Source organism: Mesoplodon bidens (assembly GCF_964165515.1).
Source record: "Mesoplodon bidens genome assembly, chromosome: 13".
Taxonomy (NCBI): domain Eukaryota; kingdom Metazoa; phylum Chordata; class Mammalia; order Artiodactyla; family Ziphiidae; genus Mesoplodon; species Mesoplodon bidens.
Genome location: NC_138169.1, coordinates 70,144,911 through 70,171,612, shown reverse-complemented (window position 1 = coordinate 70,171,612; position 26,702 = coordinate 70,144,911). Strand labels below are relative to the sequence as shown.

Sequence of the window (26,702 nt, the reverse complement as noted above, 5' to 3'; positions counted from 1 at the left end):
TCACGGGCTTGGTAGTTGTGGCTTGCGGGCTTAGTTGCTCCAAGGCATGTGGGATCTTCCCAGACCAGGGATCGAACCCATGTCCCCTTCATTGGCAGGCGGATTCTTATCCACTGCACCAGCAGGGAAGCCCCAGAAAGATCATTGAGAAATCAAGCACCTGAAGTCAAAATTGCTGAATCTCCAATCCATCTCAGGGGTTAGACATGGAGAACCATCAACAGATTCTTTCACCAGTGCCTGAAATGGCTCCGACTCTAAAATAGTCACTATTCAAAAGCAAGAAGTTTGTTACTTTTGTTGTCACTCAGGTAGTTATATTCATTCCAGTAAATGGCACCTGGTACATTCACTTGTGTAATGACAAACTGATAAATAATCCTCTGTAGAAAATATCCTGGTTTGGGATTTACACAGGACTTTTTAGCTAAGAAATCGATACCTACTTCAGACATTCTTAAAAATGACTTGATTTACTTTTCTTTATCTTCCTGGAGTCAGATGAAAGTCATGAAAGATAAGAAAAATGAGGAATCGTCACAGTTTGGAGGAGACTAAGAAAATGGAACAAATAAATGAAAGGTAGGAGCCTGGATCAAATTCTGGGACAGAAAAGGGACATTGGAGAAAATGTGGCAAAATTCGAATAAGCTTTGGAGTTTGGTTAAGAGTTTTTTTTTTTTTTTCTTTTTTGCGGTACGCGGGCCTCTCACTGTTGTGGCCTCTCCCATTGGGGAGCACAGGCTCCGGACGCGCAGGCTCAGCGGCCATGGCTCAGGGGCCTAACCGCTCCGCGGCATGTGGGATCTTCCCAGACCGGGTCACGAACCTGTGTCCCCTACATCGGCAGGCAGACTCTCAGCCACTGCGCCACCAGGGAAGCCCTGGTTAAGAGTTTTATACACATGTTTATCTCCTGATTTTTTTTTTCCGCACAAAGTGTAAAGGGTTTTTTTTTTTAATTATGTGTAACATAGACAAAATTAAGTCAATAAGTTTTTAAGGAATTTCACACGTTCTGATTCTTTCCACTGCCAATCACCTTAGTTCCTCCAAACTCTTAATCTTCAAGATAAAATAGCCCTTTCAAAAAAGAAGTTGTCATGTGAGTCAGCCCACAATTCTTTTAGTTGGGCTTCTTTGATCTCCAGTGGAATATGGACACACTTCAAAATTCCCCACCTGTAATCTTTGGGATCCAATTTCCTCGAGCGATTTACTTTAGGACCCTAGATGTTAAATATAGTGAGTACGTTGCTATTTATTCCTTCATCTTTTCTAGTACTGAAAAGCCTTGTTATATCCAATTTTTACTCATGAGCCTAGCCAAAGGAAAAAAAAAAAGTTGCAGGTCTCACTGTCACCACTGCAATAAAATTACAGTGATGGAAGCTAAACCTGTGTTCTCAATGTAGCCACATTAACAATTTATAGACACCATGAACAACAGTGTCCATTTTCAGTAGTATGAGGCTTTTATCTCCTGCTTTTGATAATTAGACTACGGTGATGAAAGTTGTTAACACAGAGAAACTGGCTGAAGGATAGACAATAACTTTCTGAACTATTTTTGTAACTTCTGTGTCTAAAATTATTTCAAAATAAGAGATTTTTGGAAAACTCCTCAGGAAGTTGTTACTTCAAAGAGAGACACAGTATTTCTCAATAGTTCCAATAGAGCCAGTTTTCCCTCCAGCTTTGAAACAGAGAGCATTCTTTCTTCAGTTAGCAGCAGATAAAGTGCAGTTGTTGGCCTGCACTTTAGGAATATTTTGTACAGAAATGTATATGTCAAGATCCTAGAGTTATACTTTGGACAGTGAAGTGTTCATGCTTTGAGAGGCATGAACCAATGGAAGCAAGACCAATGGAGAGAAAGAGTCACATTTATTTATTTATTTATTTATTTATTTTGTGGTACGCGGGCCTCTCACTGTTGTGGCCTCTCCTGTTGTGGAGCACAGGCTCCGGACGTACAGGCTCAGCGGCCATGGCTCATGGGCCTAGCCGCTCCGCGGCATGTGGGATCTTCCCGGACCGGAGCACGAACCCGTGTCCCCTGCACCAGCAGGCGGACTCTCAACCACTGCGCCACCAGGGAAGCCCCACATTTCTCATCTTATATTTACACCAGAATATTTATGCTCATCGAGTGGAATATTGGGCTGAATTGCCTAGACAATTATAAATTGGGGGATTTTTCCCCTCTTTCCATGTTTTCTCTTTCATGTCAAGTGCATGTAGTTGAATTTGAATAAGTAAAATGTAGATATCATGTGACTTCACTGTGATCCAATGGAGGAAGTACATACGCAGGAACTTCGCTAAATGGGTGATGATGGAATTCATTCTCTGAGATTACTATAAAAGTGATAATCAGTAAAAAGAAGTCCTTTCAGCAGTTCAGCAATGATGCCGTTTTATTATTACCATTCATTAATCACCTACCACATGCTTGCACATTCCTCTACCTCTAGTCTAATACATAACCCAGCAAGGAAATGTCCCTATTTTACAGATGAGGAAATGGAGGCTCAGAAAAACTACTTAATTGGCCCAATCTAGGTTTGAAATTCAAGTTGAGTGTCTCCAAATGACTAATATTTATATTGGTTGAACTTCCCTGCAGCAAATTCCACCCTTAGTGAATTGTGTCACAGTGAGATTTCAGTATACAAGTCTTTTTACATATTTGAAATACCCTGTTAATTTTAAAAGGAAATGTGACATTTCATTTGAAAATTGGTCATATATATAATCAGATTTTCTTAAAAATATAGAAATATATAAGAAAATTCAAGGTCTTCCAGTTATTAAGTTATTAGGTTCCATTAATAGCAGAATGTATCAAGCTAATAAATTATATTTAAGTACATTAACTTAACTATACCAAGATGCTAAAGTGCCTTTTAATCACATATAGTATTGCAGTACACTAAGTGTGTTTTTTAAAAGCCAGAAAAGGACTTTCCTTGTGGCACAGTGGTTGAGAGTCCACCTGCCAATGCAGGGGATACGGGTTCGGGCCCCGGTCCAGGAGGATCCCACATGCCGCAGAACGGCTGGGCCCGTGAGCCATGGCCGCTGAGCTTGCGCATCCGGAGCCTGTGCTCCGCAACAGGAGAGGCCACAACAGTGAGAGGCCCGCATACCGCAAAAAAAAAAAAAAAAACCAGAAAAAATATCAGTGATCTAAAAGAAGTAACTCAATGTTTACTTTAAAAAGTCTACTTTGGCCCTTCATTTCCTGTTCAGAGCTATAGTGAAAAACTCATGGGTAATCTCCTTGGTGCAAAGTAAACTTTTCAAAGCAGAGATAAATAACCAACCTTACTTTAATCACATTGAGAGTTTCTACTAAAAAAGTTAATTATGTAGTTTGGACATGGGAAAAATTATTCCGATGAGCTTCTATTCTAGAATACCGATTGTAACTGGATTGGTAGCAAAGATCATTTACCTGGTAAAGAGGGAAAGAAAACTTTGTGGCTGTTGTTGTTTTCACCTTACAATTAAGAGTGACATAATTAGATACTATACTTTAGCACCCTGTTATAAGATACAGGTTTAAACATATCCCTTATGTCATGAAACCGACAAGTTTCATTCCGGTGCCCCAGCAGCCCTTCTCAGTGAAGTTGAAATGCACTAAAGGTTCTGAACAGGTAATGTTCTGCTCAAACTCTCGAATAAAGCTAGAACACCAAAGTTCCTCACTTCAGTTCCAAAACTACAGTATCACCTACGTAATCATTGTTTCCTAAACTTGCCTGGTCACAAGAATCAGCTAAGTACCAGTTTAAAATACCGTTTCCTAGGCACGCCATCTAGCAACTTCAATTTAATAGATTGGGGTGGGGCCTGAGGATCAGAAATTTAGACAAGTGTTACAGGGGACCAGGCATACTTGAGACACAAACTTTTAAAAATAAAATAAAGCATTTGTTGCTCTTACAGGATGCTATTAGAGTACTGGAAAGAATAGGAACTTTGCTATAAGTCAAATTACAGTTTTCTTCATTTATGAATTTTCTAATCTCTCCTTCAATGTCAGCTTTAAAAAAAATAATAATATCTATCCCTCAAATTTAATGTATTAAATATGAAGGATCTAGGCTTTTGCTACACAAACTGTGGTCTGGGGACCAGAAGCTAGTGGTCACTGAGAATTTGTTAAAAATGCAGAATCTCAGGCCCTGCCCCAGACCTGCTGAATCTGAATATATTTGTTAAGAAGATGCCCTGGGTGATTCGTACACACATTAAAGTTGGCCAAGCGCTGACCTTGTCACCAAGTAAGGGTTCAGGAAAGGCTAGATTCTTTCCTTCTCATTATATTTCTTGTACCAATAATTCAACTCAGCTGGGATTCAGTGAGTGTCACCACCATTGCTTACTGTTGGTTTAAGCCCAACAGGTACACTTTCAGCTTCTTACACAGTGGAAAGGCATTCAAAAATAAACAAGTGCATGGGCTGGACATCGGGCTACTGCAAAAAGTAACTGAGGATTTCAGTTTCAGGCCTCTACTCTCACACACTGCTGCACACAAAGCCTACAGCACATTTTCCAGTCTTTTCTAGGGATTATTTCAGAGCATCTCACGTGTGCTTCACTGATAGTTTCTTACACAGCTTTCACCACTATTTAGCAATTGTTGGTAGCAGGAGAAGTCAACTGGTCACTGTTTGAATAAAAATTGAGGGAAGCTTTCATAAAAAGGATTGGGGGGGTTTCCTTTATTTTCCCCTTTTACTTCCAGAGTTTATCCTTGAACTATGAAGAGTCAGAAGAGGAGAATTAGGTACAACTTGTCTTACTGCATCAAAGACATTTTCAGTAATTGCCTGCAGTTAAGGTGTAGAGCACGTGTTAGTACATGACAAATGAAAATGAGGACTATATTTTAAACTTTGGGGGTGCACTCAGGGAACAATGGAAAAGGCTGGCTGCTGCAATGAATATTCTAGCTGAAATGCTTTTATTAAAACAGCAAAAAAAATTTAGTGTAATGGTTAAAAATAAATGAATAGGATAATTCTCAGATTTATAGATATTCTGGCCACACACACACACAAGGCTTCTTCAATGCCTCATGTGTCTTAAAAAGTGTGTTCTCCGACAGAACGTATCGATATCTAGTATTTGTAAGTGTTCTGTCACTGATGTGTTCATTATAAAAATATTTTTTGTACATTCTTGCAGGAAGTAGTAAGGTGGGTTCTCATCTATTATTACTAAATTCTTGGGGAAAGATCTGTATACTGAAAGACTGGAACACCCCATTGGGTATGCCTGGAATACCACCTGGTAGGTCTTTGAATTCACTGCCAATCCTTTGCACTATTGTGGAGGGCAAGCCTATCTCTTCCCCCTCACTTCAATGAGACAGATTCAGCAGTGGAAATGAGACCTGCCTTGAAACTAAGAAAGTAAAGAAGGGAGAACCATCTCTCACTGAACCCATCGGATCATCAAAGAATTCGGTCTTTAAGAAAAGGACCTACATTCACAAAAGGAACCATTCTTCATGTTATGGGTTGAATTGTTTTGCCCCAAAATTCATATGTTGAAGTCCAAACCCCCAGTACCTCAGATGTGGCCTTATTTGGAGAGTAGGTCTTTACAGAAGTGATCAAGTCAAAATGAGGCCACTAGAGTGGACCTTAGTCCAATATGACTGGTGTCCTTATAAGAAGAGGGAATTTGGGCACAGACACTTGTAGAAAAATACTAGGTGAAGAGGCGTAGGAGAAAACAGGCATCCACAAGGCAAGGAGAAAGGCCTAGAACAGATCCTTTCCTCACAGAAGGAACCCTGCTGACACTTTGATTTTGGGCTTCCAAATTTAAGAACTGTGAGACATTACATTTCTGTTGTGTAAGCCACCCACTTTGTGATGCTTTGTTACAGCAACCCTGGCAAACTAATATATTTCATGAGTCATTGGGAAGAGAAAAGAGCAGTGGATTTGTGTCTATCAGGATTAGGGCAACTCAATTGTCTATTATGCGTTTATAGTATCAAAAAAGCAAGTCTACCAATCTGATGATTTTTTTTCCAATGCTAACCTTGGTTTTCTTTTAGGTTAATAGTAACAACTGTGTATACATTACAGTTATATTGCCATAGTTCAGGAACGCTTTCACTTTTATTATTCCATTGTCATTACCAAGTACTTTCTCCTTCGTTAGCTCAGTTGATCTCCAGGGAAACCTTGAGCAAGACAGGAGTTTAGCATATCCCTCTCAAGAATGGGGTCACGTACCAGGACATAAACATCGCTAATACCTCCGTCTATAACCTTTGTCTATCTCCCATATCCTTATGGAACTGGGTGGAGTTTTATTCCACCCACAGGAATAATTGTGTCAGAGAGCAACAGAAGGCAGAAAGTTTTCTGGTTCGATCTACACCCATACATTTTTTTTCTGAACTATTTGGGAGTAGGGTCCATACGTCATTCCCTTTACCCCTTAGTTTTTCAGTGTGCATTTCCTAAATCCTACCACATTTTGGCATATGATTTTGCATTCACAAACATTTTTTTATTGCAATCTAGCCAAGTTTACATCCTTTCCTAGTCTTAGTTCATTCCAACATGATACGTACTTGTGATTTTCGTGTGCCATTGCTTTTCAAATATTTTGAGTCTATGTGTTCTCCTACTTTACCTAGCTAAGTTGTGAGAATTTCCCAGTTCCTTGTGTTTCCTCATGACTTTGTTCCCCTACTGCCTATACCTTATCTCTACATTTCCGGTAAGGAGTGGCCATACTGAATCATAACGTTGCTCCACATTGCAGCCTCAAACTTACCCACCCACAGCTCAGCTGTTATCTTTCAATCCCTCGTAATTACCCCATATTCATATCACAGTAAAGTACTGGTCATTTTGTTACTTTTATTTCTGTTACTTACTTTGAGTTTAGTGTGGTTTAAGTAGCTCAAGGGCGTATCACCAGGAGAAGAAATTCATGCACACAATTAATGATTCCAAACAGTCATGCTTTCTCTTGCATCTTTTTGTGGCCTACACAGGCGTTTGCTGGAGTCAAAAGACCAGAGTTCTTGTTCCAGTTCTGCCATTTATCAGATAGGTAATCTTTGCCAATCACCTACTTTCCCACAATCTTCGTTACCACAGTTAAAATGTTACCCACCTTCTCTATCTGTTCTGCAAAGACCAGCCTTATCGAATTTAATGATTCTTTTGAGGTTGAAATGACATGTACGTGAAAGGGCTTTATGAGAAATGCCAGGGTATTTAAAAACAGTATATATTCAAATATTCTGAATTGGAAAGGATCATAGAGACTAAAATGACTGGGTCATTTTACAGAAGAGGAAATGAACGATCAGAAAGATTAAATAACTTTTCACAGTCATTGAGCCGTTTGGCAGAGCCAGGCTTCTTAATTCCTAAACCAGTGGTTTTTAATCTCAACAAACTATCTTCCTAGACAGAGTCTACCTCTCAGGTTCCTCAAGCTTATGCTTTGAGGTTGTAAAGAACACCATCCCAAGGGCTAAAAAATTGTAAAGTGCTAATTGTGCGGAGTATTAAAAAAAATACAAGTTTAGAAAGAGAGAGACAATTTAAAGAAAATGCACAAGGATTATAGGTGACAGAATTTTATTTGACATTATTTGAAGTATCTGTTAAGAAATCATTCTTGCTCACTGAGGTTCAGGCTTTGTAAAAGCATTAACATATAGGATCTATGTAAAGCTTGAACAGATTAGCCCTCAGTTCAAGGTCAATAAATGTCCAATATGAGCTGTCAATAATCTTCATTTGTCAACTGATTTTATTACAAGCATGCAAACACAGTATAACAGGTTAACAGTGGCATGTTCTGCCTAAAGCTCAATTCAATATTGTTCTAAAAATTGAGACACAATTATTGAAGAGGCTACTAGCGTACTTTTTTTTTTTTTTTTTTTTTTCAGTATGCGGGCCTCTCACTGTTGTGGCCTCTCCCGTTGCGGAGCACAGGCTCCGGACGCTCAGGCCCAGTGGCCATGGCTCACGGGCCCAGCCGCTCCGCGGCACATGGGATCCTCCCAGACTGGGGCACGAACCCGTATCCCCTGCATCGGCAGGCGGACTCTCAACCACTGCGCCACCAGGGAGGCCCTAGCGTACTTTTTAGATAAAACAGGCAACAGATTCATTTGTTTATAGTGCTGAGTGTTGGAAGAATATCCTCCTGGACATTGGGTTGAATCTATTCTGTGTCTGTTCAAACAGAATCCCACTGATAGAATTTTTAATAAGGTACAAAGGGAGACAAAGTTTGAAGCTCACAAATCTGAGAAGATTTTTGAACTGTTTTGATAGCAAGTCTTCACTGTGTACCCTATTTAAATCAAACTTTTTATTCCAGTGAAATATATGAAGAGTTATTCCTAGGTTTCAAGAGAAAAGACTGCAGTCTGCAAAGTTCAGAGCAATTATCTTAGGATGTTAGAGCTGAAAAAGGCCTCCAAAATTTCTGTCAGGGCTCGGGCTTCTAAAATCTCACACATCAGAGTTATTCTACCGTTCTCAGCAAAGGTTTGAGTGCTAAGACCCAAGATTTTACACATATTTTTACAGATAGTACATTTATAATAAGATTGAAAATCACTGAGTTCTCAAATAGCCTCATCCAGATTGTGCCTCTGGCTTACTAATCATGGAAGTTTAAACCTGAGAAGGGTAACGTCAGTTGTAGGTTGATATTGATCTGTTTTTTGAGATCTGAGGGAAATTTCAATAAATAATAGAATTTGAAAGCCCATGATTTTCAACCAGGTCATTTAAGTTTTCTTTTTTTAATTTAATAACTCCCTCCTCTCCCCCAATATAAAAGCAATATGGCAATCCTTTATCAATTATGGAGGTTAAATTCCTAAAAAGTACTGTGGTTGGCAAAACCACTGTGGTTATGATCCTAAACACAAAAAATATACAGTGTGAGGAGAAAAATGCACATCATAAAAATATGATACGTGTTTTTAACTCAGTAAACAAAAGCAGAAGGCATCTGCTTTAGAAAGAAACCAGATTTGTTGGCATTAAATATTTCCTCCAGTAAGTCACCCTTTTCCTGAGTCACCTTTATCCATTATTCAGGAAAAATTGCTGAGGTAGATATACAAGTTAACAGCATGTTATCAGACTTTAACTATTTAATGCTTTCGAATCATCCCTCTCTACCTTAAAATTTACTGTTTTTTTTTTCTTATGCTTTCCTTTGCTTTTTGCAAGTCTCAGCAAATGCTTGGGTAACACCCAGACTTTTTACAAGGTATCTCAATATTCAAGTATTAGGGGAGAGTGGAGGGAGTCTGGTTTTGAAGGCATGTCAGAGAAGGTGGGGCAAAAAACAGAGCTGGCCATGAACCTCTGAACTGGGCCATACTTCCATGAAGGGAACAGAATGGAACCACACATTCACATAAGCCAATGCAAGGTCTTTTTTTGAATCTCAAAGGCCATAGCTCAAATCCCCTCCAGATTCTGCTAACTCAAACACAGCCCCAAGGAGATGGAAGACATTTTGATTCAAAATTTTACTAGCAGTAAATCTAGGTTTGAAGTAAAAAGCTTTTTTCTGAGGCCCCTCCCCTACCTCCCATATTGCCCTACCCACCATGAATTGAAGAAAAACAACCAAATGTGAATAGCCGCGCTGATTTTTCCACCCAGGAACAGGGTAAGAAGCCGGTTCTCAGAGAACAGAGGCCTGTCAGGGCCTGCGGGAAGCTAAACACACCTGCCAACTTACTAATTAGAACCTGGAAGCACAGTGAACCCACAATGCCTCGGGGGAGGCGGTCCAGGAAGGATTCTAAAGGTTGAGCCCACCTGGCTTTAGGATTGTCAGGCTCTCCCCACTAATTAAATAAATAACTGTTCTTGCCTTGGGGAAGACAAAAGAGAGGATGAAGAGAGTAAAAGAGAGAAGGAAAGTAAATACAGCGCCTCTGGGAGAGCACAGCACAAGTCCTCTTCATTATTAAAATGTTCAGAGCAAATCTTTAACAAACCACCCCCAGACACACATCTGCAATAGTGTGAAAAATAGATCGCTGCTCTTAGTTTGGATGGGACTCCATCTTTTTTTTTTTTTTTTTTTTTTTTTTTTTTTGCGGTACGCGGGCCTCTCACTGTTGTGGCCTCTCCCGTTGCGGAGCACAGGCTCCGGACGCGCAGGCTCAGCGACCATGGTTCACGGGCCCAGCCGCTCTGTGGCATGTGGGATCTTCCCAGACCGGGGCATGAACCCGTGTCCCCTGCATCAGTAGGCGGACTCCCAACCACTGCGCCACCAGGGAAGCCCGGGACTCTATCTTTTTTATCTGTATTTTGTTTTATCAGGTAGTACAGATTTCAAAGTCTAAGTATGCACACAGCTCAGCTCAGAGACAGCTATTAAAGATTTAGAGTAAGGAGATATGGCACCGTCTATAGAGTCCAAAGAATCTACCCTGAGCATGGGAGAGAGCAATGAGAGCTTAATTGTTTTTCAATTTGCCTCTCGCGTTTTAAATAGATAATTCTAAGTCTAAGGGTAAAGATGAGTTATTTAAAAAGTATCCCCTAGATTTCTACTGGCAATATCTCATTTACTAACTGATACAGTTAGAGAAAATTTTGTTTAAGTTGACATTCTCTCCCTAGAAGGATAACCATAGAAACAAAACACACACACACAAAAACTTTCTTCCATTCTACATTGATTGCAAGGAGGCTTTCAACAGCCCCTGCACTAATTCTAGTGCTCATGTCTCCAATACTAATATCTACTACAAGGTATGTGAAATAAAGAGGGCACCAAATTGTAACAAGCAGCACATGCCCTGGCAGGAAAGATCTAACTATAGAGATAGGGGACATCTAACATACTAGGTGATCAGATTGAGCAGTCCAGAACAGATTCTTATTATACAGAGAGGAAAGTATAAGTCCCCTCAAGTTTGGTAGAGATCAAAGTGGTTAGCTTATCATTTTCTCAGCCAAAATGTTCAACCTGAGGAAATGGATTATTTGAATGCCAAATCTTTCCCAGACACACTCAAAAACACATTGGACAACCCAGTAAGAAAATGGGCAAAAGATCTGAACACTTTACACAAAAAGATCCTTAACATCATTAGTCATTGGGGAAATGTAACTTAAGACCACTACACACCCATTAGAAAGACTAATCTTCTAAAAACTGTACCAAGTGTGGATGAGGCTGTAGAGCGACTAGAACTCTCATACATTTTTCATGGGAATGCAAAATGGTGCAGTGACTTTGGAAAGCAATGTAGCAGTTTCTTAAAAAGTTAAACATAACACCTACCATATGCCAATTCCATTCCTAGCTATATACCCTAGAAAAATTAAAACATATGTCCACATAAAGACTTGTACATGAAAGTTCATATCAGGTTTATTTGTAATAGTCCAAAATTGGAAACAACCCAAATGTCCATCAATATTGAATGGATATCAGAATGGCCATCATCAAAAAATCTACAAACAATAAATGCTGGAGGGGGTGTGGAGAAAAGGGAACCCTCTTGCATTGTTGGTGGGAATGTAAATTGATACAGCTGCTATGGAGAGCAGTATGGAGGTTCCTTAAAAAACTAAAACTAGAACTACCATACGACCCAGCAATCCCACTACTGGGCATATACCCTGAGAAAACCATAATTCAAAAAGAGTCATGTACCACAATATTCACTGCAGCTCTATTTACAATAGCCAGGAAATGGAAGCAACCTAAGTGTCCATTGACAGATGAATGGATAAAGAAGATGTGGCACATATATACAATGCAATATTACTCATCCATAAAAAGAAATGAAATTGAGTTATTTGTAGTGAGGTGGATGGATCTAGAGTCTGTCATACAGAGTGAAGTAAGTCAGAAATAGAAAAACAAATACTGTATGCTAACACATATATATGGAATCTAGAAAAAAAAGGTTCTGAAAAACCTAGGGGCAGGACAGGAATAAAGACGCAGACATAGAGAATGGACTTGACACAGGGAGGGGGAAGGGTAAGCTGGGACAAAGTGAGAGAGTGGCATGGACATATATACACTACCAAATGTAAAATAGATAGCTAGTGGGAAGCAGCCGCATAGCACAGGGAGATCAGCTCAGTGCTTTGTGACCACCTAGAGGGGTGGGATAGGGAGGATGGGGGGAGATGCAAGAGGGAGGAGATATGGAGATATAAGTATATGTATAGCTGATTCACTTTGTTATAAAGCAGAAACTAACACACCATTGTAAAGCAATTATACTCCAATAAAGATGTTAATATATATATATATATATCCCCTAAAAAATAAAAGAATAAAATAAAATAAAAATTAAAAAAAGAAAAAAGTATTGAATGGATAAACAAATGTGGTATATCCATACACTCAGCAATAAAGAGGAATGGACAGTTGATGGTCACCACAAGGGTGAATGTGAAAATGAGTTAGTTGAGTGAAAGAAGCCAGGCAAAAGGAGAAGACATAGTGGATGATACCATTTAATTTCAGAAAATGTTAATTAATTTGTGATAACAGAACGCAGAGTACTGGTTCTCTGGGGGAGTGGGTGGAGGCAGGGAGGGATTACAAAGAGGCAAAGGAAACTTTTGAAGCTGATGGAAGTGTTCATTATGTTGACTGTGGTGTGCATACGTTAAGATGGATCAAATTGTACTCTCCACATGTGTGTGGTTTGGTACATTTCAATGGTACCTCAATAAGATTCAGGGCGAAACCCCCTGAGAAACCTAACATTTTAGGACATTTAGATTTTGCTCTTTCCTGACCCCAGTCCAGGAGAGGAAGTCTTTGGTCCATAGGAGGCACAGACCAAGGAATCCACTATGTTTGGAAAATTGTATTTTGGATTTTAGGCAGCCTACAGTTAACTAAAACTACAGCTGACAGTTGAAAGAACGGACCTTGTCTGGTAAAATGCGTCTAGTCAGATCTTAATGGTAGGAGACTTACTTATTCAGATTTAAGGCTTACTCAGCGACAGAAGAAAGGCTATTGTATATCTCTGTAGCAGAGAATGAACGGGGTCTTGATCAGGTTCAACAAACCTTAGCTAGAGGAGGTGATGTTAGTAGCCCTGTCATCAGACTGGGTGGATATACAAATGATCAAATTATATAAAAGCTCCATTTGTCCTATTCAAGAAAGAATTGAATTAAATTATTAACTTGATTAAGCTCCTGAATTTCCTAGATTCATTTGCTAGCTGAAGATCCAGTCTTCCCAATACTATCTTGTTCAAACTCTTCTGTGGCTTTCAAATATTTTTAAAGTAATTGACTCCTTAATCAAGCAAAACCTCACACAGAACACCCACCTCAATCACTGCCCCTGCTGTAGATAAAAGCAGAAACTTATGACCATAAGTCATGTTTATTTTGTAAGATTACATTTTAAAATCCTTATCAAGGAGTATAATGTAACTAGAGAATAAAACACAGGCTTGGATGATCGTTGCTGATTTATCTACCTCAGCATCCATTTCTATATCTTGTTGGGATTGCCGAGTTTTCAGAAATTCCAGATTCATACAGATAAGGAATTTCAAGTGGTATTTTGTTATCAGCGCTCCTGGAAAACTCTTCAATTAAACTGTTCCAGAAGCTTAAGAGGATGTTAATAAAAGTTTGCCCCTGAGTGGAATTCCCAATAATACCTAACAACTGATTTCATTCCTTACCAAAAAAAAAAAAAAAAAAGAAAAAAAAAAGAAAAAGGCAGGCAAAAAGCACAAAAGATTTACAATAAGTGTTAAAATCACTTAACAGGAAAGGATCACAACCCCAAGGGCTGTGCATTTACTCTCATTGCACAACTCCATGGTAAGCACACATAAAGCAAACGTACCCGAGCCTCGCCTGATATTTCACAATGGTGCATGCAGGCTGTAACAGTGTCTTTACTTGTACAGTTTTATGTGTTCAGACAGGCAAAAACTTAAATTAAGATTGAGAAAAGAAAAAGCTGAGTCAGAACCGAGTGACAAACTCAGTCGCCAGTGAAGCAGTGCAAGAACCTCAAGCATCTAATCTGGATGGCAAAGGTGAAGAGGTTTTGCAAGGTGTAATAATGGGCCTGATTAGTTTACACTGAGCTGATCAAAAGGGAGATTATCCTTGTAGTCTGACTTAACCAGGTGACCCCTTTCAAAGAGGGTCCTGAGATCAGAAGCAGAAGCCAGAGACCCTTTTGTGAGTCTTGAAGAAATAGGCCACTGTGAGTACTATGGCTACAAGGAATGCATACTGCCAACAAGCACGTGGGCTTGAAAGAAGACTGGGCTTCGGATTGAGACCCTGGCCCCAGTCAACGCCTGGAATATTCTCAAAATCAGAGGACCTGGAAAACCATGCCCAGACTCCTGATCCGTGGAAACTGTGTGATAATAAATATGTGTTGTTTTAAAAGGTGAAATTTGTGGTAATTTGTTATCCTGCAATAGAAAAATGAATACAGATGCTTTATTCCCAGGCAAATAAATACTGTGAGCACTTCAGGGCTGTCATTCAGTGTTAAAAATTCTTTAAGCTCAGAGATATAGCTGAGAGTGATTTCAGATTAGCTCAGAAAACTCAGCTCAGCTAGAGAGAAAACGCTATAAAGAATCACTCAAAATTATATTGTAAGAACCTGAGAAAGATAGTAAGCAACAGGCTAGGCTCTATGCAAACGTAAGTTATTCCAACAACTTGAAATGGCCTCCAAGGTGTTAAAAGTTGATTTATAACATATTCTAGTGTGTTTTACCATAATTAAAACTTTTTTAGCCTATATACTAAAATACATACAAATTACAAAAGTAAAAAATGTAACCTTACAGTCGAGGAGCCTGCTAGACACCACCATCAGGTGATCAAAGTTAACATGACCAGTAATGGGACAAATAGAAATCCTGTGTCTGCTGATAGGATGTAATGAGAACACAGCATCGCTTCTGTGGTGTTCCTGCCAAAGTTGCACATTACCTGCATTTAATCACAAGGAAACATCAGACAAACCCAAACTGAAGGACGTTCTACAAAATAACCAACCTGTAATCTCCAAAAGCTTCAAGGTCATGAAAATCAACGAAAGACTGAAGAATTGTTCCACAATTGAAGGAGACTAAAAAGACATGAAAACCAAATGCACTGTTATGATTCTGGACAAGATTCTTTTGCTATAAAGAATATTGTTAGAGGCTTCCCTGGTGGCGCAGTGGTTGAGAGTCCGCCTGCCGATGCAGAGGACACGGGTTCGTGCCCCGGTCCGGGAGGATCCCACATGCCGTGGAGCGGCTGGGCCCGTGAGCCATGGCCGCTGAGCCTGCACGTCCGGAGCCTGTGCTCCACAACGGGAGAGGCCACAACAGTGAGAGGCCCGCGTACCGCAAAAAAAAAAAAAAAAAAATTTATAAGTTAAATATAAGTAAAATTATCAAATTAACCCAGTTTACTATTGTGGATGATTCCCAAACCCTCCAAAGTCCGTTCCCCCTCCCTGAAGCCAAATTCCTGACTTCAAGTGAACATGGCACCGATTGCCACTAGTCAGATAGTTTGGGTTTTGGCCTATGAACACCACTGTATTCGTCAAGTAACAAGCTTTCCCACCGCTTTTCTCTGATTGAAAGAGAGCAAAACTTTTTATTCGATGTGCCCTGAAGTTATTCGGCTTTCATATGGCACAACCTCATTGTTCACATATTAAGTTGGCATCTGTCCCTCCCTTTGTCATTAGTCAATGTCATTCAAAATAGCACTGTTACCAACTAGATCTTGGGCAGTGAAATAAGGTGGCGTGACTCAGACACCAGGTGTTTATTCTTACGTTAGGGATTTTTTTTTTTTAAACAAAAGATTTTCTTGAAATGGAATTTTCAACTGTAGAAACACTGACTAGGCTCTCCCTCCCCATACTTATTACTCTACTCAGGGCTCAGATGACAGTTGCAATGAAATGATCAAGTTCAAAGACAGCTTGAACTCCAGATACTCTCTGGAGCTGGACTTGTCATTGTGTGAAGCAAGGGGATAAAAATTAGAGCCGAAGTAGTGGGGATCTCTTGGAATGCTTTTCCTTCTATCCGAGTATGAAAGGGAGGCCTTTCTTGGTCTGCTACTGTTAGGGGCAAAGCCTACCATCCATTCTCCTTTGCTTTCTCTCTTCCCTTCTCCCTGACTCTCTCCCTTACCCTTTGCAATCTCTTACCCAGTGATCTTAAGCTTGGGAGCTGCCCAATTTCCAGCAAGATACACACACTTCATTGAAGTAAAGAATGCTTTCTACTTCAGTTATCCAAAAACCCAAAAGTGGTTTAATCCAAACATGGTCTAGTTTCTCAAATAACACAAAGGTCTGGTGATAAAGAGTTTGCAAGATTTGGTTCAGCTGCTCAATAAGGCCATTCAGGCTTCATCCTCTGGCTCCACTGTTCTTAGGATGTCTGCTGTTTATATTTCTGTTCACCGTTGCAAGTGGCTGTCAAGGCTTCAGAAATCATGTCCATGTTTAAGGTAGGGACAAAGGGACAAGGGTGGTGCCCATCAAGTTTTTGTTTTGCTTTAATAGAGAAGTAAAGACTTTCTCAGAACCACTGCCAGTTCTTCCCTGTTCTCATTTAAACTACACTGGGATAGCTAGTACTTAGATTTTTTTCGTCTTTATAATAGAGGCAGGCAAGGGAGATTGGTAGTGGGTATTGAATTAGACCAACCAATGTGTCTGCCACAGATCTTGACAGACAGCTGCTGGATCACTGCTGTTCCCACCTTCCATCTCAGAGGACAGACTTCTAGGCTGTGTAGAAGAATAGGTGACATTAATAATAGATGCTTGGAGATAAGCAATATGAGGATCCAAGATTGTCTGTACAATTGTGATTAACTTGCTGGGGAGTCGAGGTAGTTGAAAGGTTGGGATATAAAATCGGAAAGTATTTCAGAATGGAATCAAAAGGCCAAATCATGGGCTTGCTCTTAGTTTTTTTAAGCTATGCTAAAAAGTACCACAGATTAGGAGTAAGGCAGAAATTAGCAACTCAAAAACAAACAAACAAACAAAAAACACTCTGAGAACTTTGTAAAAGATTCCAAGATAAACAAAAAGACATTGGAATATATGTGTGCATATAATTTCAGACTATTAGGAGGAGTCAAGTTATTCGAAGTCAAAGAGGAGAAACAACTGTACATAAATATACCAATTCCAGAATGGTTGTTTAGAAGTAGACTCTTATTTTGTGATTCTTTTATGATATATATTCCTCAAAATTTTTGAGGAACTGATGAATAGTTACTTTCAATTCATGTAGGCGCGACTACCCTAAAAAAATCTTATAATTGTTTTATAATTAAACATGTTTGTAAAATAAATTTAAGCCTCATTTTTAATTAGGTCAAATTTATTGTTAAGTAACTCTTCGGACATGGAAACCTATTCATATTTTCTGAGATAAGAACAGCTGTTAATACTCTGATTTCACATAATCCATGTGATTTTACACTTCCATTGAGAATAAAATATGCTACTCATTATTTTGAGAGTGCACAGTTTTTACGAAATGCATTAATTTGATTTATTCATCAAGTATCTAATAACCTCTCCCATGTTCCAGGCAAGCCCAGTCATAGGTACTGGGGATGCAATGGTGAACATGAAGAATGGCCTTCTAGGCTGGTAGGGGAAGAAAGACAAATAACAAATTACAATAAAGTACAATAAATGGATGGGGGAAATACCTAAGGATAGTGTGGCATCCAGCACACAACCCAGGGGGGGTGCAGGAGAGGAGGCCTAGGGGAGGTCAGAAAAGGCTCCCTGGGGGAAGTGATGTCTAAGGTGAGACCTAAGGGATAAATAGGAATTAGCCAGAGACAGGTGCTGGGGTGGGGATGGGGGTAGAAGCAAAGGAGCTTTTTCCACTCTGAAGTAGGAACAAGTTCAAGGGTGAGAAAACCAGAGACAATGGGGCAGTTGGAAAGCAGCTAAGTAGACAAAGCTCTAAACTTGGGAGTCAGGAGGATTGGGGTCTAGCCCTAGCTCTGCTACATCTGAGACATGTGAGACATTGGGAAAGCCACTTAACAGCACGAAATCTCCTGGCAAGATGCGTTTTCTGATTTATTCAGTTACTACTCCACTTCTTGTGAACAGCAGCCATTGTCAGCCCTTATTTCTCTGGATCATGTGTCCTAGCATTCTGGTGGGTTTTGTTTTTTTTTTTTTTTTGCTGTACGCGGGCCTCTGGCTGTTGTGGCCTCTCCTGTTGCGGAGCACAGGCTCCGGACGCGCAGGCTCAGCGGCCATGGCTCACGGGCCCAGACACTCTGCGGCATGTGGGATCCTCCCGGACCAGGGCACGAACCCGCGTCCCCCGCATCGGCAGGCGGACTCTCAACCACTGCGCCACCAGGGAAGCCCTGTTTTTATTTTTGACAGATCCTGCCTCAGGTTTATTTGTACAAATAGCACAGGAGGACACCAGTCCCATGCAGCCCAGGGGTCACACCGGTTCTTCTGTCCTCACATTGGCGGAATTCATCAAGACATTCTGGCCTCACAAAGGCCTCTACTCTGGAGCCTTTGTGAGGGCCTGGGCATCTGTGGGAGCCTGAGCCTGAGCTGGAGCCGGAGCTGGAGCCACAGCTGCAGTTGGCTTGGCCTTGGTTTGAGCCTTGGCCTGGGACTTTGGCCGGCAGAGCCTGAGACCCTTGGCGATGTGGGCACGAGCACGTTTCCCGAGCTTGGGGTGAGCAGTGTAGGCAAGTCGCCTGAGGTTTGCGGCTGCCACCCTTTGGGAACTTGGGCTTGAGCATTCTGGTGTTTTGTAGCCAGAATTAAGTTAAAAAAACCCCACTGTTTGGCGTGTTAAGTGGTATCTTAGGACTCTGAAACCTAAATGTGGTTTCCTTTCTACTCCTAGTACTGTGTTTTCTATTTTTTAGGATGTTAAATCAAATAAGCATCTCTCCACCCCTTAATCCTAAACACTTAATACCAGCCACTTACCGATGGCTAATGTAACAACCAGCAGAAAATTTAAAAAATACCAGACACTATCTTCTGAAATAATTTCCCTTGGTACAAAACTTACCTTTCCTTGTTTTCTCTTGCCTTTCAGGTAATTAACTCTTCTCTTTTTAGTTTGAACTATGCAGTGTAAGATTCCTCTGGAGTCATTCCAAGTGGCAGGTAAAAAAAAAAAAAAAAGCAAAAACGGTAGTTGGGCCAACTCAGTGAATCATAAAACCTGCTAACTAGAGCTGGAAAGTGGTTTTCGGCTATGCCCTCACTCTTATTTAATGTCTTGATGAATTCTGACCATACTGCTTGGACTCTGTTAAGAGAGGGAAAGTTATGCCCCTGTTATCACTTGATGCAAATATGCTCGTTAGAAACAAGAAGAATTTCCAGCATTTAAATCCTTCATTTACTTAGTATCTTATCACACTCGAAAATTAAAATGCAGGTTATGTATTTGTTAATTAATATACAGATCTCAAAACCAGCCACTACTTCATGTTCTTTTAAGTTTCATTCCCTGAATTTGTTCTATTTTTCTTAATAAAAATCCAAACTAACACCTATTTTTCTTGAAAACTGCATTTTCTGTAGTGGCTTAAACTCAGCTTTCCCTGGAAATAACAAAGGGAAAATATTTTAAAGAATAGGTAGTCTTCCAGGGGTGACAGTTGGAGTTTCAGCACCTGCTTTTACACCTGGGAGTAAGAGATCAGAGGTGGTTAAATCTCTATTGGTTGTTTAATGGGCCAGATTTCATACATAATTCTCTCTTGTTTTTCACTTTTTCCATTAGGTGAAGCCAGCAAGACCTTTTCCACTGTAAGAGAGAGAAAATTGAAAAGTTTGGTCACAGCTGTCCTGCCTGAGAAAAACAATGTTGCTATTCTTCGAGGAGTGATACAAAATGCATTTTTCCAGAATTAGAAAAGGGTTATTATTTGTCCAGTATTTTAAGGGAAACAAAAGGACCTATCTCTTAGGTATTTAGCATTTATCCTCAATACTTTTAGGTGTCAATCTAATCCCTGTGAGAATTTAATGTTTACTTAATTACACTATTTTCTTCTTTTAGTGGGAGAATAAAATTTTGTTTGTTTGTTTTTGTACTTTGGTTTATGGTATCACAACAGAAAAATTCAAATGTGACCAGAAAAGCTTCTGAAATGCTCTAAATGAGATTTTCTTAACAGAGGGAACATTCCACTATGTCTAGTGGGATTTAGCATATAGAATCTGTTAATAGAAGTCAAAGTAATTACCTTAAAATGATAGTGATTTATTCTTTTAAACATGCTTTTATATCCATTACATCATTTGACCTATAGCCTTGTTAGACACAGCATGGAAAGGTAAAAATTTCCAAAAGTATATCTTTTCCCATCTCTTATCTCAACTACCACTTCTACTGAGATTTTTGCTCACATTTATCCTTTTGTTTTTAATTAGGTGTGAATATCAAAGCCCTTCCTCTTACAGAGGTTTTTTTGTTTGTTTGTTTGTTTTGTTTTTCTTTTTCTTTTCTTTTTTTTTTGCGAACCGTGTGGCCTGTGGGATCTTAGTTCCCGGACCTGGGATTGAACCTGGGCCCTAAGCAGTGGACGCATGGAGTCCTAACCTCTGGACCGTCAGGGAATTCCCTGTTATCCAAACCTTGATCTCATAATTCTCTGACTTTTACTCCTTCACCTGAGCCTTAAACGTAGGTGTTCCTTAAGATTCAGTTCTTGGTTCCTCTTTCTTTTTTTTTATTATTATTTTAAATATTTTAATTAATTAATTGATTATTTTACCATGCATACTCTTCCTTGGCGATCTTATTTACTTTCAGGGTTTCCTTCAATTGTCACTTTCACAAGATGACTTCTAAATGCATGTCTCCAGCACTGACCTCTCTCCTGAGAACTTGACTTTCCAACTCTTTGCTAGACACATTTCTAGACAGATTTCATGGAGGAAGCTATAGCTTAGCGTATCTCAACTCAAGGACATTAAAAGAAGTCTAAGATCAAGCTCAGAGACAGACAAGTTTGTGTGTTTGAGCTGGTGTTTGAATAATCTGTAAAGACAAATCAAATAAATTTAGATTTTCCATTATTGTATATTAATCAATATTTTCTATCCATTAAACTTGGCCCTCAACTTTTAGGTCCTACGTATGCAAAAACTGAAGATAATTGAACACTATTTTCAGTATTCCAAACATTTCATAATATATCATCTTAAATTTCAAAAGGTTAAACAAAGACATAGAAACTGTGCTCCTCCGAAATGGAAATCAGTTTTCTTAATCAATTTGGTATTATTCTTTAAAAATCACTCCTGAACAATGAGTTGGCAGGTCCAGGTGAATTCCATCCAGATTCCTAAAGGCTGGTGACAGTGGGTTAAATTGGTCTTTCAACATAAAGGTGTATTTACCAAGTCAAAGGCCATTGATATTTGTCAAAGGTCATTAGACAAGGAAGTACAACTTAAGAAAAGATCCTGAGAAATTTGGTAAATTCTAGGTGGATTCAGGAATTCTGGTCACTTTATGGGGAATTTAGCGGTAAAACCTGTAGAACAGGAGGGAACTTTCCAAGTTGTCACTTACCTTCCCGTAGCCTTACAAAGTTCTAAGAGAATAATCAATCCAGGGTCCTAAGGCCCGGAAGCCAGACTCTGGAGGATAGTGATACTCCTCTATGGGGACACTTCCACTCAATCCATCAATCTGAGCTCCCTGGCAAGCTAAGATGTCGAGGCAGGAAAGGGGGTATCTTCTATGCCGTTAAATGAATAGTCTCATATGTATATAGTAAACATAAAATATGACATACATTTTGTTTGTTGCTCTTTAATTGGGAAGCAAACGTAGGTAAAATCATACAGTGAGAGAGGTTAACCCAGTTTGAAACAAATAAACCGCAGTCCTGACATTTCTCTACAAGTGACTGTGGGCCCAAATCGCCCGCCTCGTGGGGGTGGGGGCCGGAAGGGCGCGGCCGGGGGCGGAGCGGGTGGGGCTGTGGGGCGTGTCATCGAGGAGGCGGAGACAAGATGGCCGCCCTGACCGCTTGGAGGACCTAAGAGGCGGTGGTTGGGGCCACGCCCCGGGCGGGAGGGCCTCTCTGTGCGCGCCCGCTCTATGATGCTTGCGCGCGTCCCCCGCGCGCCGCGCTGCGGGCGGGGCGGGTCTCCGGGATTCCAAGGGCTCGGTTACGGAAGAAGCGCAGCGCCGGCTGGGGAGGGGGCTGGATGCGCGCGCACCCGGGGGGAGGCCGCTGCTGCCCGGAGCAGGAGGAGGGGGAGAGCGCGGCGGGCGGCAGCGGCGCTGGCGGCGACTCCGCCATAGAGCAGGGGGGCCAGGGCTGCGCGCTCGCCCCGTCCCCGGTGAGCGGCGTGCGCAGGGAAGGCGCTCGGGGCGGCGGCCGTGGCCGGGGGCGGTGGAAGCAGGCGGGCCGGGGCGGCGGCGTCTGTGGCCGTGGCCGGGGCCGGGGCCGTGGCCGGGGACGGGGACGGGGCCGGGGCCGGGGCCGCGGCCGTCCCCAGAGTGGCGGCAGCGGCCTTGGCGGCGACGGCGGCGGCTGCGGCGGCAGCGGTGGCGGCGGCGCCCCCCGGCGGGAGCCGGTCCCTTTCCCGTCGGGGAGCGCGGGACCGGGGCCCAGGGGACCCCGGGCCACGGAGAGCGGGAAGAGGATGGACTGCCCGGCCCTCCCCCCCGGATGGAAGAAGGAGGAAGTGATCCGAAAATCTGGGCTCAGTGCCGGCAAGAGCGATGTCTACTACTTCAGGTACCGCCTTGGGGGCGGGGAGGGGGCGGCAGGGTCAGGCTGGGGTCAAGGGTCGAGAGCTGACCTGGGTAGGGGATGTCAAGAGGAGAGCAGGGGCCAGAGGGGAGTGGCAGAGACAGACCGTCCTGGTAGTAGAAGGTGCCCGAGCCCTTGGGTGAGAGTTGACCCCAGTGCAGTGACAGTCACAGTGTCTGAATGGTGAAAGCCCATAGGAGGGCCTCTTATGGGTAAAGTGTTGGGGAAAATGGTTTGCGGAAAGGGTTACTCTGGCAGGGATGATTATTCCTCTGAAGGGTTAAAAGAAGGTGTAATTCGTCGAAACTGTAAAACCAGTCACTGTTGGCTCCTGTCCCAGATTCATCATCACAAGAGTGTTTAATCATGCACATGTGGAAGAATGAGGTATCTGCAGTAACAAGGTTTCAGTTGCTTTGTGGGATCCACGAAAGTTTCTTATGAAGTAGCCACTTGGAATGCCTGTAGTTTCTTGGTGCTGCAGAATTTACTCCCTTTTGAAACCAAACACTGTAATACGTTGTTAGACTCCTAGACCAAAATTTGTCCTCCGGGGATATTTGGTAATGTCTGGGGACATTTTTGGTTGTCACACCTTGGAAGGGGGTGCTACTGGCATCTAGCGGGTAGAGGCCAGAGATGCTGCTAAACATTCTAACGATACACGGGACAGCCCTCGCAGCAAAGGATTATCTGGCCCCAAGTGTCACAAGTGCTGGATTGAGAAAACTTGGTCTGAATGATAACAGGTTTTCAGCTTGATGGTGAATCCTGTGGTCATGCTGTCCGACCCAGTAAGCTCAGGGAAGTGTCTTTGGCTATTGATACCAATGGAATCTTCTTAACAAATTTACTAACTTTTCTTATACGCAGTCCCATTTCTCAAAGAGAATATAAATATAAACATGTTATACTCAGTGGCTTGGAGGGCCATGTTTGTGCGCTAACTGAATCATTTTCAGGGACGATATATGGGTGTTGGAGTAGTTGTCGTCTGCCATTTAGCCATTGGAGTATTGTAGGAAGGATGTCCTTTTTTCCGTATATTACCCCTAGGTAAAAGTATATATACACACACGCACACACACACACACACACACACACAATACAATGTTTATGAATTGAAAATACTCTTAAATAGATATAAGAGGTTAAAAAAATACGTGTATATGTGTATATGAGTATGTACATATATATACACACAAGAATGCAATCACTACTGGTATAACATGTAAATATGAACATATTCCTGATAGTTGCTCAAATATATGGAAGAGTAGTTTCAGTGAAGTTATTTCACCTATTGAAGTAAAAAAAATAAAATAAAATGAAAGTGGTGTTGCACTAGAACTTATTTTGTCACTTAATCCGAGACGACTCATTTTGAAATCTTAAATGATAATTAGAAAACTTATTTTAAGCATACAAAGGTGATAATCTTGTATTTCCCCATCATTACATATTACATTTATTTCAATAATACTAAGAAAGTTATTGTGGAACAAATGGTTACTCTCAAGTTCACTTGTTTCATTTAGTGCTTTTCACAGTTGTTCATTTTTGCATATTCTTTCGTTAACAGCTTCTGTTTTCTTTTTAAGCAATTAGTATGCATAACCTTTATGTGAACTCTGTATTGATGTCTTTTAGCCAGTTATATGTGACAAGAACATTCTGTGTCTGGGACTGAACTCCTTGAGGAGTAAGTGACTAGTCTATTCTCAGTAGAGCATCTTCAACTTTGAATTTCACTCCCTGTGGCATTTCTCCTGGGATATGGTTTGTTTGGTTTTGGGGTGATGTATTTGTTCGAACTTACTTTTGGTTGCTGCAAAGCTTTTTTGTTGCTGTTCTTCTTGCAGTACCTGGAAAAGTTATTTTAAAAAGGCAGATTGTTGTGGTGCTCATTCTGATGTGTGGTCACCTTTTTTTTTTTTTAATGTGTTGTAAATTTACGATGTTAACTTTTTTATACAAGCTCAATAGATTATTTTATGGTAGAAAAACTGATATAATCAATCTAAAACTTTCTAAACAAATTCATCCTGTGAAGAATCACAAACCAGTATAGTAATAACTACTCTCTAAAATTAGTCTTGGGCTTCCCTGGTGGCCCAGTGGTTAAGAGTCTGCCTGCCAGTGCAGGGGACACAGGGTCAAGCCCTGGTCCAGGAAGATCCCACATGCTGCGGAGCAGCTAAGCCTGTGCGCCACAGCTACTGAGCCTGCCCTCTAGAGCCCATGAGCCACAGGTACTGAGCCCACGTGCCACAACTACTGAAGCCCGCGTGCCTAGAGCCCATGCTCCGCAACAAGAGAAGCCACCGCAATGAGAAGCGCGCGCACTGGGCTTTTAATTTATAAAATTAAAGTCTTTTTAAAAATAAATTTATTTATTTATTTTATTATTGGCTGCACTGGGTCTTCGTTGCTGCACACCAGCTTTCTGTGGTTGCGGCGAGCGGGGGCTACTCTTCATTGCGGTGCACGTGCTTCTCATCGCGGTGGCTTCCCTTGTTGCGGAGCACGGGCTCTAGGCGCTCAGGCTTCAGTAGTTGTGGCATGAGGGCTCAGTAGTTGTGGCTCGCGGGCTCTAGAGTGCAGGCTCAGTATTTGTGGCTCACGGGCTTTCCACGGCGTGTGGAATCTTCCCGGACCAGGGCTCGAACCTTTGTCCCCTGAGTTGGCAGGAAGATTCTTAACCAGTGACCCAGCAGGGAAGTCCCTTAAAGTCTTTTTATGAGACAGTGCAACATGATTTGCTTTTTACTTGTTTATGACAAATGAAAAGACATATTGAACAGAGTTGTGCCACATGTGCTTAGTTCACGGCTGGAGGGAGTGTTGTCTATTGTTTGTTGTCGTACCTACAAAGCTTAGTTACTCTACAAGATTGTAACATCCAGTCTTGATTTCATTCTGAGAGGTTACATTCTGAGACAGGAGGACACAGAGAGTGTGATGTGATACTTGTGATATAGTAGTTACTCTGACTTTGACTTCTGCTTTCAGTGATGAATGCTGGAAGTCACCTACTCATATTCGAGGTGAACACACTATTTTGCAATCCGCACTGTCACTGCTTTGCATATTAGCATCCCCGTATACCTGCCACTCATTAAAAACCAGTAGCTCACAAAATACTAGCCATATCTGTTAATAAGTGGGTTAAGAGTCAGCTCTTCTGTTGGTAATGTGAACACCTGCACACAGTTGTGTGCACACAGATTCTAATAATGCTAACTCCTGATTTAGCTTGCCCATGGGAAGATTAATTTAAACAAATCTGTGCCTGTTAACGCAGGGTGTGTCTTACACTTTTTTTTTTTTTTTTTTTTTTTGTGGTACTCGGGCCTCTCACTGTTGTGGCCTCTCCCGTTGCGGAGCACAGGCTCCGGACGCGCAGGCTCAGCAGCCATGGCTCACGGGCCCAGCCACTCCGTGGCATGTGGGATCTTCCCGGACCGGGGCACGAACCCGTGTCCCCTGCATTGGCAGGCAGACTGTCAACCACTGCGCCACCAGGGAAGCCTTTACACTTATTAATTGGACTTAAATTAAGCTCATTGAGAAAGCCTCAAATTTTGGTAGGATTTTTTTCTTGCTGTTTCCTGAGATTGTCAAGTTCTAATAGGAAGGTATGCCTCTGGTTGCTAGTTAGGCAATATAATTATGCCTTCTGTCAGGGTTACTGATAGTACTCTGACAGTTTATATATGATCATCCAAAGTTTGTTTTTTAAAAGGGTGTGGTTTGATCAAGCGTTGGATCCATTGGTATAGTTTCTGAAAAAGTTCATTGCCATCATATGAGCCCATTATTTGAACAATACTTTTCTTACTGGTCTACTTGACTCCT

At 41.3% G+C, this 26,702-nt stretch overlaps 1 protein-coding gene across 2 annotated transcripts in view; it reads left to right on the top strand.

Annotated features, from left to right (window-relative positions):
- Positions 1 to 22,231: 22,231 nt before the first annotated feature.
- Positions 22,232 to 26,702, top strand: part of MBD2 (methyl-CpG binding domain protein 2) — a 63,970-nt gene continuing 59,499 nt past the window's right edge. The window contains exon 1 of one of the 2 annotated variants that reach the window (XM_081252574.1): positions 22,232 to 22,829. In XM_081252574.1, coding sequence (XP_081108700.1) covers positions 22,294 to 22,829 — 536 coding nt within the window. In that variant the 5' untranslated portion in view covers positions 22,232 to 22,293. The remainder of the gene's footprint in view (positions 22,830 to 26,702) is intronic. The other variant, XM_081252573.1, reaches the window with a different exon arrangement.